General features: G+C 36.5%; 1 protein-coding gene across 7 annotated transcripts in view; it reads left to right on the forward strand.

Annotated features, from left to right (window-relative positions):
- The window catches only part of PIEZO2 (piezo type mechanosensitive ion channel component 2), a 501115-nt gene that overhangs the window by 402313 nt on the left and 84842 nt on the right, over positions 1-13960 (forward strand). For all 7 annotated transcript variants that reach the window (XM_073679027.1, XM_073679025.1, XM_073679031.1 and 4 more), the window contains exons 26-29: positions 45-288; positions 5376-5472; positions 11946-12105; positions 12939-13028. In XM_073679027.1, the coding sequence (XP_073535128.1) occupies positions 45-288; positions 5376-5472; positions 11946-12105; positions 12939-13028 (591 nt within the window). The remainder of the gene's footprint in view (positions 1-44; positions 289-5375; positions 5473-11945; positions 12106-12938; positions 13029-13960) is intronic.

Genomic DNA, 13960 nt, shown 5'->3' on the forward strand with positions numbered 1-13960 from the left:
AATTTTCACTACAATGTACATCCATGTTTAACACTGTTTTACAGGTCTTATCTGGATATGTGCAAAGTAATTATATTCAGTTACCTCTTCTGGTTTGTCCTCACCATTATATTCATTACGGGAACAACAAGAATCAGTATATTCTGCATGGGCTATTTGGTGGCCTGCTTCTACTTTCTACTATTTGGTGGAGACCTGCTGTTAAAGCCTATACGAAGTATCTTACGCTACTGGGATTGGTTAATAGCATACAATGTCTTTGTTATAACCATGAAAAACATATTGTCGGTAAGTATTTCCATGTTTTGAAATTATATCTATTTTATCGATGCATTGGCTGCAGGGACTTGAGAACATCACAATAAGCTAATCTTTTTTAGTGTGGTTTTAGGTTACTCTAATGTTACTTATAAATGAACAGTGGATATAAAAAGCCTACACACCTATGTTAATGGCAGGTTTTTGTCATGTAAAAAAATCATACTAAGAAGAATAATTACTGAATGTTTTACACTTTCCCCGTACAAATCCATTGGGAAACAAACTAAAATCATTTTGAGGAAGAAAATAAAAATAACAAAGCTGAAATAATATGGTTGCATAAGTGTGAACACCCTCTTATAATTGGTGATGTGGTTGTGCTCAGAATTATCAAATCATATTTCAACTCATGTTACATAGTACTCAGGACACAGCTGCCATCATTTGCAGTGATTTTGATTAACCCCATATGAAGTTTAGCTGTTGTAGTAGGATTTTCCTGATATTTTCTTAGCTGCATTTTACAGGAAAAGCCAAGGTTCATAAACCGCTTACAACACAGTAAAGGGCTCTCATTGTTGGAAATTATCAGTCAGGAGAAGGGTACAAAAAGTTTCCAAGTCTTTAGATATACCATGGAACACTGTGAAGACTGATATCAAGAAGTGGCTTAAATTTGGCACAACAGTGACATTACCTAGACTTGGCTGTTCATCAGAAATTGATAAAAAGACAAGAAGAAAATAGGTATGGGAGGCTGCCAAAAGACCTACCTCTACATTAAAGGAGCTTTCAGAATGTCTGGCAAGTATCGGTTGTGTACTGTATGTTACAACAATCTCCCGTATTCTTCATGGCAAGATGGAAGCCTTTTCTTCCAAAGAATAACATGAAGCCTGGCTATGTTTCGACAAAATTTACATCAAGTCTTCCAAAAGCATGTGAGAAAGCGTTTTATGGTCTGATGAGTTGAAGGTTGAACCTTTTGACCATAATTCCAAAAGTATGTTTAGTGCAAATCCATTACTTTGAAATACCAAAAAAACAACATACCTACAGTGAAGTATGGTGGAGGTAGCATTATACTTTGGGCCTGTTTTTTAGCAGCTGGAATTGAGGCTTTATTCAAGGTAAGAAGAATTATAAATAGTTCCAAATAGTTCCAAATATCAGTCAATTTTGCAACAAAACCTCCAACTTTTTGCCCTCGCAACGTCATGAAACTAATAAAAGTTAAAGTCCCGTAGAGGGACAAAGTTAAAAAAAAAATTGTAAAAATAATTAAAAAAAAAAAAAAAATTATACCAATAAATAGGTATATTTATGTAAACAAATGCACATAATTGGTTTTGCCATTCCCGGAATAACCTGTCAGTGAACACCGTAAAAATAATGCGGCAACAAACTATGCTTTTTCATCATACTGCCGATCAAAAAGTTGAATAAAACACAATCAAAAAGTAGAATGGAAATAAAAATTATACCACTCTATCAGCTGAGAAATAAAAAAGCTATAGCTCTCAGAATATAGCAATGCAAAAACAATTCTTTTTTTATAGTTTTTCTTGTGTAAATAGATGTGGTATCGCTGTAATCCTACTGACCCGAAGAATAAAGCTACCTTATCAATTTTACCAAACAGTGAACGGCATTTAAAAACAAAAAAAAAACAACAATTTCTGTATTGGGTTTTTTGTTTATTCTCCCTTCCAAAAATCAGACTAGAAAGCGATCAAAAAATGGTATGTGCCCGAAAATGGAATCAATAAAAACGTCAAAAAACAAGCCCTAACATGACTGTCAGCAGAAATATAGAAAAATTCTAGCTCTCAAAATATGGCGATGCAAAAATATGCTTCTACAAAATAAGTGTTTTTTAGTGTGCGATAACAGCCAAACATAAAAAACAATATAAATCTGGTATCGCTGTTTTTGCACCAACAGAAAGAATAAAGTCATCTAATTGCTTATACCGCAGAAGAAACGGCGTAAAAAATAAGTAAAACAAATTCTTGACCTGCTGTTGGTTTGTTTATTCTGCCTCCCAAAGATCGCAGTAAGGCTCGACTCTTATCCTGCGCTCTACTCTGAGCGGTTATACCGGGGTTTCCATGTAAATCCCTGAAATACGTGATTCAGACGGAACCCCAGATGGAAATTCCCTATAATTAGGCAGATGGAGACATTGTGGGCGCCGCCTGGCCTATGATCCGTCAGTGTCTGTCATTTGAAGCGTACATAAAAGTGCGGTCAGCCACAGTTTTGTTCACTTCTGAAAAGAAGGACACCACTCAGCAAAGGCCAGACGGAGTCCAGAGTAACTCTGTTGCCTCATTATAGTGATTGGATCCATCGGAGGTTTCATCTGAATCACGTTCTTTGGAAATTTAGATAGAAATTGATGTAAGTGCTCAGTGTAAAGTGCTGGATAAATGTGATCCAAAATGTTATGAAAAATGTTCCCAATTCAACTCAATCCACATAAAAAGCCCCTACTCAGGTCCATCATCTGTCAATGGAAATATAGGGGGCTTCCACGTTACTGGTAGCACAAAGGATATGGAAAAGCATTATGGCTCCTTGACCCCCCACCCCCCAAAAGAAATCCAGCGAATTCTGCTCTCCCAAATCCAAATAAACCCCTCCCTTCTGAGTCCCATCGAGTTTAAACCACATTTAGCGTCCACATGTTTGCCATTTCAGTAGCAATGAGAGCCCGCTTAATTTACGGGGTGCGTATCTCCAGAAGCACTAACTAGGCACAATGTACTGGGCACTACAACATACTTGGCACTGCAATGTAGGGGGAACTACAATGGGAGATTTGCAATTTTCATTCAGCAACATCCACTGCTGCTTGTTTCTGGAAAACACCCATGGAGTCAAAATCGTCACCACACCTGTAGATAAATAACCAGAGGGGTGAAATTTCCAAAATGGGGTCACTTGAGGGGGCATTCTGCTCTTCTGCCACTTAGGGGCCCTGTATATGGAGTCTGCAAACTATTCTACGATAATTTGTTCTCCGAGAGTCAAATAGCACTTCTTCCCTCCTAAGTCTTGTCGTATGGCTAATAAGTACTGCACAGCCACATATGGGGTATTGCCACGTTCATCAGAAATTGTGTTTCAAATTTTGGTGCCATTTTTACCAATTTCCCTCTATGAAAATGCTAAATGTTTTCTTCACTGCCGAATGGTATAAAATTCTGTGAAACTCTTGGCAGTCGGATTACTGCATCCTTATATGAATTTATTGAGAGATGTAGTTTGTAAAATGGGGTCTCTTGTGGGGGATCTGCTGTTCTGACACCTCAGACCTTTCCAGCTAAATCTAAACTCCAATATGGAGCTTCTTCCCTTCTGAGCTTTGCACTGTGCCTCAAAAGTAGTTTTTGACCATATATGGGGTATTTGAGTACTCAGAAAAAATTGTGTAACAAATTGTATGGTCCATTTTTTCCTATTATCCCTTTTTGAAAATTGAAAAATTGGGGCCAAAGCAACATTTTAGTTGAAAAAAATTGTAATTTTCCAATGACTCAGCCCAATGTTATACAATTCTGTGAATCACCTGAGGGTTAAACATACTCACTACACCCCTAGATGGATTAATTGAGAAGTGTAGATTCCAAAATGTGGTCACTTGTGGGGGTTTGTGCTGTTTTGACATGTTTGGGACTCGTCAAATGTGACACGGCATTCGCAATCTATTCCAGACAAAATTCCAGCTCCAGAATTCAATTGGCGCTCCTTCCCTTCTGAGAAATCGCACAACAAATATAAGGGTCCATTTACTCCTGTTACCCTTGGGAAAAGGAAAATTTGGGGCTAAAGCAACATTTTTGTGGGAAAAATGTTTTTTTTTTTTTCATTTTCATGGCTCAATGTTATAAAATTCTGTAAAGCCCCTGTGGGTTCAAGATGCCCACCACACCTCTAGATAAGTTCTTTGAGGGGTATAATTTCCAAAATGGCGTCACTTGTGGTGAGTTTCCACTGTTTAGACACATCAGGGGCTTTGCAAATGCGACATGGCGTCCACTATCTATTTCAGCCAATTTTGTGCTCCAAAAGTCAAATGGTGCTCCTTCCCTCCCTTGTATCTATATAATTCCATTGGTCCTTATATCTTTTGTTTATAGTCTGCATCTATTATGTCTTCATTTTAGACTTGTTCATACTATTAACTCTTATCAGGTTTTCCATGCAGCATTTGGCTTCAGTTTCTACTTGTATGGTTAGTTATTCTCAACGCCACATTATTATATCTGAGGTTGCCATGCTTTACTACTCTGCCTGTATCTACTGTGTCCAGTGAGGTTATCTTGCCTTTTATTGTTTGTTACCGGTTTTTAAAGATGTCTAATAAACAATTGTTTTATATGTTGTGGATTGCAGTTGCACCCCTTTGTTTATCCCTTGGTTCATCCCTGCGATTATGTGTTGTTCAATGTAAATGTGTGGTCAGCAAGGGAATATATAGACATGATATGAAATGCATTCCTGGTTGTTGCACATCATCATCGTCTGATCTCTGCTAAAGAAGCACTCCTCCTCCCATCAAGGTTTTTATCCTTTTAATATATTGCAGTCATCGTATTATATAGCACTGTGTACTTACAATTGCTCATTTTGCCTTTCTACCCAGCCAAATCTTCTCTTTTATATTATGTCTATGACATCACGTGATTAAAAACTGACTAGTTGAATCCTTATAAGCTCTATGTAGAAACAGGAGGTCAATTTTACCTGCATAAGTCATCATTAGAACTACAATTCAAGTCACTGCAAAGTCCCTGGCAGGGTGGAGGAGAGAGCAGCTGGGTCAGGAGTTGAAGAGGGGAATGATTTTTGCAGGAACAAGAGACTTCCTGTTTCTACATAGAGCAGAGAAAAGAGAAGAATTAGCTGAGTAGAAAGGTAAAATGAGCAATTGTAAATACACAGTGCTATATAATATGATGACTGCAATATAGTAAGAGGATAACAACTTTGACAGGAGTGCTTCTTTAAGAGAAGCGTTCAGTTAGTTTCTACACATTCTCATGGTATGTCTGATATTCATCTATACCTGCTTTTTTTCAGCTGATAAAATGTGTTTTATCTTACAGATAGGGGCATGTGGCTACATAGACGCACTAATTGAAAAGTGTTGCTGGCTAATTCAGTTGCTCAGTCTGGCTTGCACAGTAAAAGGTTATGATATCCGTAAGTGGTTACATTTAATATTAACACAATTTTGTTAACTTAATGCATTATTATCTTCAAAGTGGAAAATGAAGTATCAATATATTGAATACGTGATGTGCATTAATCATAATGACGTGTATTAATCCCTTAAAGCCACTGCCATTTCCCGTGTTTTTCTTTTTTTTTTTTCGTTTTTTCCTCCCCTTCTTCTAAGAGCCATAAGTTTTTTATTTTTCTGACCACATAACCGTTTCGGGGCCTGTTTTTTTACGGGATGAATTGTACTTTTGAATGACAACATTCATTTTATAATGTGATTCACTTGAAAGCGGGAAAAAAATTTGAAGTGCGTTGAAATTGCAAAAAAAAAGGTGCAATTTCACAATGGATTTTTTATTTATTTAACATGTTTACTATATGGTACAACTGACCTGGCAATATGATCTTCCCAGTCAGTACGAGTACGCACATACCAAACATGCATAGTTTTTTTTAATTTAATTGGTGAAAAAAAGTCAGAAATTTGTAAAAAAAAAAAAAAAAAAAAGATGTTGCTTGTGTCGCCATTTTGCGAGACACGTAACACTTTCAAAATTTGGAATATGGGTCTGTGTGAGGACTTATTTTTTGTTCACTGAGCTGACATTTTTACTGATACCATTTTGGGGCAGATACAATGTTACGATGTTTTGATCGCGTCTTATTGCATTTTACAATGTTGTGGTGGCCAATAAACTTAATTCTGGGATTTCAATTCTGTTTTTTCTCGCTACACCGTTTACCAATCGGATTCATTTATTTTCTTTTTGATAGATAGGACTTTTACAAATGCAGTGATATTAATATGTGTACTTTTATTTTTTTAAGTGTTTTATTTTTGTTGGGGCAAAAGGGGGGTGATTTGCATGTTGGGGAGGAGGTTCATATTTTTAAAATTTTTTTTTTACTTTTTACTGTATTTAATTGTACCCATAGGGGACTTGAAGCTGTGATCGTCTGATCGCTTTTGCTCTGCACGGCTATGTATAGTGAAAATTATGATCTCCTATGAACGTTGGTCACGGGCTGGCTTTCACAGGAGGATCGTCATGACATGAACTGAGCCCTTCAGCAGACCATCAGCTGTCATGGCAACCCATCGGTTCCCCGCGATCACGTCACGGGCATGCTGATGGGCGCGTGAAATGATGTGCCCCCTCACGGTGTGTGTTACATGCCGCTGCCAGAGATTAACAGCGGCATGTAACAGGTTAACAGCAGCGGGTGGAGCTCAGCTCCACCCACAGCTGTTAAATGCATTTGGTAATGATGTTAAATACACATGATGAAACGATCTGATAGCGGTAGGATGTATGGTAATTTACCTGTCAGTGTACTCAATTTTTTTGACTGTTGTGGCCCTGCGTCTTTGATACTAAAACCTTATGACACCAGGGTCTTTGCTACCTAATCTGAGAGCAGCATGATGTAGGGGTGGAGACCCTGATTCCAGCGATGTGTCACTTACTTGGCTGCTTGCTGTAGTTTTATAAAATCATTGTTGTATCAGCAGAAGAATATCATTATTATTTAGGACAAATAAATCTGCTGCCATTTAGTCCAACCACGCTTCCACCAATGATTGGTGTCAATGAGTGGTAGATCTGCAGCAGATGAAACAATTTTTAATCAAAAACTTAATAAAGTAAGTGATACATTGCTGGAATCAGGGTCTGTACCTCTAAATAATGTTGCTCTCTGATGGGTAACAAAAACCTGGTAACAGATTCCCTTTAATTGAGAACATGTTAGGCCTTATTCACATTTTTCATACATAAGTGATTTTTCATCTCTCAAAAAAATGTGATTAATTTTTCATCAGTGTACGGGACCTGTTTTTCATACAACTTGGGAGGCTTTTGGTACCTCCTAGTGTTTCTGTTTATTTTGTCTTCACTCTTCGGAAACCAATTTATTAGCACTTTGCAATGAATTATTCAGTTTCAGTTACTTTTTTACTTCAGCTAGTATGTACCACTTTTCCCTCTCCTTGTTTTCCTTACCTTCTCCCTAACTTCCCTTCCCCTCTTTTTACCTATATGTCTCACAAGCATAATTCTCATACATGTGTGTTGTCTATGCCTAAAATCGGTGAGACTTCCTTCCTGAGGTATATTGTAATTCTTGCATCTGGGAGGCTCAGACTGGCCCGCAGGGGAACAGGTGAATCCCCAGTGGGCCCCCGCGTAGGAGTAAGCCACTTACACCCCAACATGAGCTGTTGTTGGCCCAATACATTTGATTCACTATGTCCAGACAAAAGCAGAATCTCATCATTCACGCAACAAACTTCCTAGTTTATTACTATATAGAAGCAAAGGTAAATTTGTGAAAGATGCAATGTAATATTTTCATGTAGCTGAACAGTGGGTCCTCAGAGTCAATGTTACTGGTGGGAATCCTTGCCACCCCAAGTCGACACTAAATGTGGGGTACTGAATTACCCAATGAAAAAACAAGGGGAAAGGGAAAGGGAAAACGTATGTCAGCTCACCATGTAATAGCCAGACTCATCCAGTCCCAACGAAGTCTTGCAGCGGAGACGCCCAGGTCACGGGCTACCAAAGTTCAAGTAATGAGAAAGCAAGCAAAGATGTCTCCAGCAGGACCAGGGTTGTATATATCTTGTTAAAACTTCACTTTTAATTTCAAATTATAAAAGCCAAGGATGAGTTACAGAATGAGCAATATAGCGGCTCTTAGGTACAGCACATTCCAACGCGTTTCGGCTAAACCTTATTCATGGAATAATGTGAGAACTAAGCCTACTAGCTGAAGTTAAATAAAAAACACTTCTTGGTGATTGCTTCAGGTGTTGGACCACAGCCCAGAGGAGAATTAACCCATTATTGGCAGCTAAAATTAACTATAGCAAAAAAGCACAAAAACTACATAAAATTGGACATGAGATAGAATGGAATACAAAATTAGTGGAAAAACAAAATGAGTGAGAGATACATGCAGAAACAAAAACAAAAACAAAAAGATCTTTTATGCCGTGGAGCAGTAAAACACATAATAATGATCATAATAATCACTAAGCATCCTTTATGTCTGGTGAGCATGACTGTTTAAACACCATTAGAGTATAAATATAGTTAGCATATGTAGTCCCATTAAAAAAAATAAATAAATAAATAAAAATAATATCTTTGAAAAAAAAATAAAAAAACAAAAAAAAAAATTTTTTATTTTTTTTTTTTCCTTTTTTTCTTTCCCTTTTATGGAAAAAGGATGCAAAAGTCATAAATATAAGCATTGGACAATAAAGCAGTTAAACAGTTAGACAGTGCATTCTATTATGACCACAAAGGAAATATATTATCAAAGTACTGTCGAACATGAATACGTGAGACTAAGTGTATTGTAAAATGAGATCCTGTCTCACATTCAAACCTTGCGGAAATCTAGTACACAAGAGAAAAATCCAGAATGATTCTCGGTTCAGGATTTTTCTCCTGTGGTCACCACCTCTCTCCGGCTTAAAAACTTTTTCTATTGCTTTAAATCTGAAGTTATTTAGATCTCCATGGTGAACATTTGCAAAGTGTTTTGAAACTGCCGATTTGTTTAGGCTGTTAGGATTACATGCATCCGACATATGACGACGGATGCGTATTTTTAAAGGTCCTGTGGTACAGCCTACATACTGTAGCTTACAAGCAATACATTCTGCAAGGTATATAACCCCTTCTGAATTGCAGTTTAAGAAGGTGCTGATTTTGTATATTTTTTTGGTGATTTCAGACTGAAAGGAAACACTTTTGTGTGCGTATTTGCAAGAAATGCACCTACTATGGCCACAATTATAAAACCCTTTTAAAGTGAGCCAGGTTTCTGATGGAAAATGAGAATTTTTTGTACAAAAAAGACTCGGAGAAACCAGTGAACCTATAGTGGGAGCTTTTTTAGCTATATATTTTATGGAACAATTGTCCATGATTTTCACTAGAGTGGGGTCCTGATTTAGCATGGGTATATATTTTTTTATGATATTGACAATACTGTTGAACTGTGGGCTAAATTGTGTAGTAAACACAACCGTATTTTTCGTATTTTTAAATCTGCTTGGTTCTTTTTTGGATCGATTTTTCAATAAATCCTTTCTGTCTATATTAGCTACTATTTTTTCTGCTCTGTTTAGAATGCCTTTAGAGTATCCTCTTGAAGTTAGTCTGTTTTTAGTGCTGGAGGCTGCCTCTTGATAGCTCTTTTCTGTTGAGGAGTTCCTCTTTAACCTGATCATTTCTCCCACTGGGATATTTTTAATATTGTGGGGAGGATGGCAAGAGCTTGCTTGCAGAATGCTATTACCTGCTGTTTTTTTCCTAAATGGTGAGATCAAAACTCGCTTCATATCATCATTACCTTCAAGTGTTACATCTAAAAAGTTAATAGATTTTTTGTCAGTGTGAGATGTAAATTTAAGATTATAATTATTTTTATTGATATATTTGACAAAATCTGTGATAAGATGGGGAGAGCCTGTCCAAACAAGAAGTAAATCATCTATATATCGCCCATACCAAGCAATATATTTCAAAAACGGGTTTGAATCTGAAAAAACATCGGTCTCTTCCCAGGTGGCCATGACAATATTAGCCAATGATGGGGAGAATTTTCCCCCCATGCTGACTCCCCGTTTTTGCAGATAATAGCGACTATCAAAGGTGAAAAAATTATTATTCAACAAAAATCCTACTGCTGAAATAAGAAAATTTTGTATATTGGTTTCATAAGAGCTATATTTTTCAAGGAACTTATCTAAACAGCGAATGGCAATATCGTGCGGTATAGAGGGGTATAACCCCTCTACATCGCATGTAAGCCATTGAAAATCCCTGTTCCATCAAAAGTATTGGCGATAGTTTTAGAATCTCTAATATATCCTGGTATATCAACAACCAAAGGTTGTAAGTAATGATCCACCCATTCTCCAAGTCTCTCACCAAGAGAGCCAATTCCTGAGATGATGGGTCTAAGCGGAGGGGGAAAGACATCTTTATGTATTTTAGGAAGTGAGTGGAGAATGGGAATAACAGGATGTTCTATAGCAAGATATTCAAAGATTTTTTTATCCAGTGCTCCCAAACTTAGGCCTTCATTCAATAAAGAAAAAAAATTTTTTTGAATAATACTAGTTGGATTAGTTGGCAAATTTTGGTAAATGGTGTTATCATTGAGCATATTTAAATTAAGTTTTTTATAAAGACCTGCATTTAATGCCACTATTGCCCCTCCTTTATCAGCTCTTTTAATTATTAAATCCTTGTTCTCTTTGATTTCCTCTAAGGCTTTTTGCTCTTCTTTTCTCAAATTCTGCAGAGCAAAGGTATGGTTATTATTCAGATTGACCAAGTCTCTTTCAATTAGTTCTTGAAAGTTGTCTAATACCGCTGGTCTAGATTTAAGCGGATAAAACAAGGGATTATGTATTTTGAAAGACTTATTTAGTGAAATTTCTGGAGTTCTAGAGTCTGATTGTAGATTTCTTAAGAGTGTTAGATTACATAAGTCTTTAAATGGTGGAATCAATTCTTGTGCTTCATGCAAAGAATCCTCAGGAAAAAGTAAATCACGTGTCTCTCTTTCATTATAAAAATGACATTTGATCGTAAGATTTCTAGCCAGTTTGTTGACATCAAGAATAGTTTTAAACAGATCAAATTCCGATGTTGGTGCAAAATTCAGTCCTTTTGATAAGACATTTATCTGATTTTCTGATAGGATGTAAGAAGAAAGGTTCCATATCTCTGAAGTCATTACTAATGGTGAATATGTTGTTTTTTCGTTTGTTTTCTTTTTATGTTTTTTGCCCCCTCTCCTTGATCGTTTTTTGAAGTCAAGAAATGTTTATCACTGCTTGATCTTAAACTGTATGATGAGCTGGCTTCTGAATTTAGTGAGGTATCTGACCCGTTTTCCCTTGATGTTGACAGTGAGGAGTTAACAAAGGTGTTGTAGCTGGCAAAGCTGACCGATCTGTTTCTGTACCTGTCTTTTCCTCTGGTTAACCGTCTATTAGCTTTCCAGGAGTAAACTTCATTAGTTTCATAATCCTGTAGGTCTCTGTTGAACTTAGATTTTTTATTTTCAATCAGTTCATTTTCCAGTTTATCAATACTGAATTACCCACCACCAGCTCTCCTGTGTGGACTCTTTTTAATACTTGATTATAACTCATATTAATTGTGATTTTGTAATGTATATCTAACAAAGAGTGTATTTTTTTCTGATGTAATTTGGTCTAAAACAGGTGTTGTTAATGATATGTAAACTGTCTGTATGTTTTTACAGCGAGAGAGGAAACTACTCTACATAAAGAGGAGCCATGACTGCATAGGTTAAAATTCAATCTCCATGCATCATAGTCTGTAAAAATAGGAAAGCAATTACAAATATGTATATAGCATTACTTATATGGTATTTTTTTCCTTTTTTTGCTCCGTTAGCAACTGACCATAAAACCTGTCAGTTACCAAGCGGTGAGGCTGGCATCATCTGGGACAGTATATGTTTTGCCTTCCTCTTATTGCAAAGACGAGTATTCATGAGCTATTACTTCCTACATGTAGTTGCTGATATCAAATCTTCCCAAATTCTTGCTTCAAGGTATGTGATAGATCATGTTTTATACACAATGCAAACATAAAAAATGTAACTTGAGTAGTTGTACTCAACTTTTTGGGGAAGGAAACCAATAAATGCATTTGTTATTACAAAAATGGTGAATGGTTGGGAACGGAAGTTGTTACCGTGATACAGGAAAAATACATCTTTGTACCATGTTAGCCAGTAGATAGAAAAATATTAAGACTTGAGAGTCCTCAGTGGTTGACACCTTTTAATGGCTAATTGAAAAGATGGTAAATTGCAAGGTTTCGAGACTACGCAGGTCTCTTCATCAGGAATAATCTATGCCTGATGAAGAGACCCTAGTAGTCTTGAAACCTTGCAATTTGTTACGGTGATACATTTTGTGCCGTACATTGCATAAGGGTCCTTTCACATGGGTAGATTTTCTGTTTAAAAAGAGCAAAGATTGATGATCTAACAAGTCAATCGATGTTGGCTATGCTCCATTTACAATCATCTACAGTGTATGTGAATGAATGATTGTTAATGCTGTGGTTTATTCACATACAATTTCATTATTGTTGGCTGCACATTTCTGTTTGCACCGGGTAACTGTAATGTCCTCAGTTAGATGTGATTGATGAAAATGTGTACACAGACAAACTTTCGTCCACTTTTTATCATTAGCCTCTGTAGAAGGGCTTTTAGATTCTCTGAAGGCTCCTGCACCAAAATGGATAAAATTCCCAGTGTCCTTTATTAGAAGAAACAGCCTGATACCGGAGATTTCATTCACAAGAAGTAGTATTAATCGCTGCAAATTTTATGGAAAAGTACAAACTCTTAAATTTTCCTTTATCTCTCTTCAGAGGGGCAGAACTTTTTCAGGCCACTATTGTCAAAGCTGTAAAGGCAAGACTTGAAGAGGAAAAAAAATCCATGGATCAACTGAAAAGGCAGTATGTGGATATATATCTGTTTTTAGTTTATGAAATAGCATTTAAGTAAATTAATTCTCAAACAAAAAGTCAGAAGTTTAAATTCTGTAAATAAAAAGTCAGACTTCTGATGTATGAAAGGTAAATTAGGAATTTTGTTTTAAAAATTAAAATACTTATGTAAATTCTTATAATATTCTGAGATCTGACTTTTTATCACAGAATTTTAACCCCTTCACGACATGTGACACTACAGGTCGGGTCCCCCGTGTATGGTGATGTCGGCCGTTTACATAGTCAATGTTTTCCTGTAACATTAGCATCCGGAGTGAGCTTTGATCACTGCTGTTTAACTGTATAAATGTCACTGCAGTTTTTTTACAGCGACAGTTATATAACGTGATCGCCGGTGCACATGCTCTGGTTCCCATTGGATTCCCCACGTCACTATCGGAGGGAAATGATGGGTTGTCATGGCTTCAACATCTGCTATTATTGTCCTCCTGTGAAACCCACTTTGTACCTGAGCTTCATAGGAGAATCTATGTAATTTTAATTTTATGCTGCAAAACAAATCCAGGTTTGAGTCCCTTAAAGGAACTAAAAAATAAAGTGAAAATTTTACAAAAAAAGTTTTAAAAAATATATAAAAAAAATCAAATCTCTCACATTGTCTCCTATTAAAAAGAAAGAAATAAAAAAATGAACATATGTGATATCTTTGAGTTGGATAAAGTCCAATCTATGAAAATATAAATTAAATTAACCAGACCGGTAAGCGCTATAAAGAGAAAAGAAATGAAAATGCCAAATGTCAGTCACCGGCCCGCTGCCAAAAAATTTAATATGTGATCAAAAGATATATCTACCCCAAAATTGTATCAATAAAATCATCAGCTCCCACACAAAAAACAAGCCGTAACACAGCTCCATTGACGGAAACATTAAAACAT

Source organism: Phyllobates terribilis, unplaced genomic scaffold (genome assembly GCF_046119375.1).
Source record: "Phyllobates terribilis strain yellow unplaced genomic scaffold, ASM4611937v1 Scaffold_4__5_contigs__length_816908805, whole genome shotgun sequence".
In the NCBI taxonomy this organism is placed as follows: Eukaryota; Metazoa; Chordata; class Amphibia; order Anura; family Dendrobatidae; genus Phyllobates; species Phyllobates terribilis.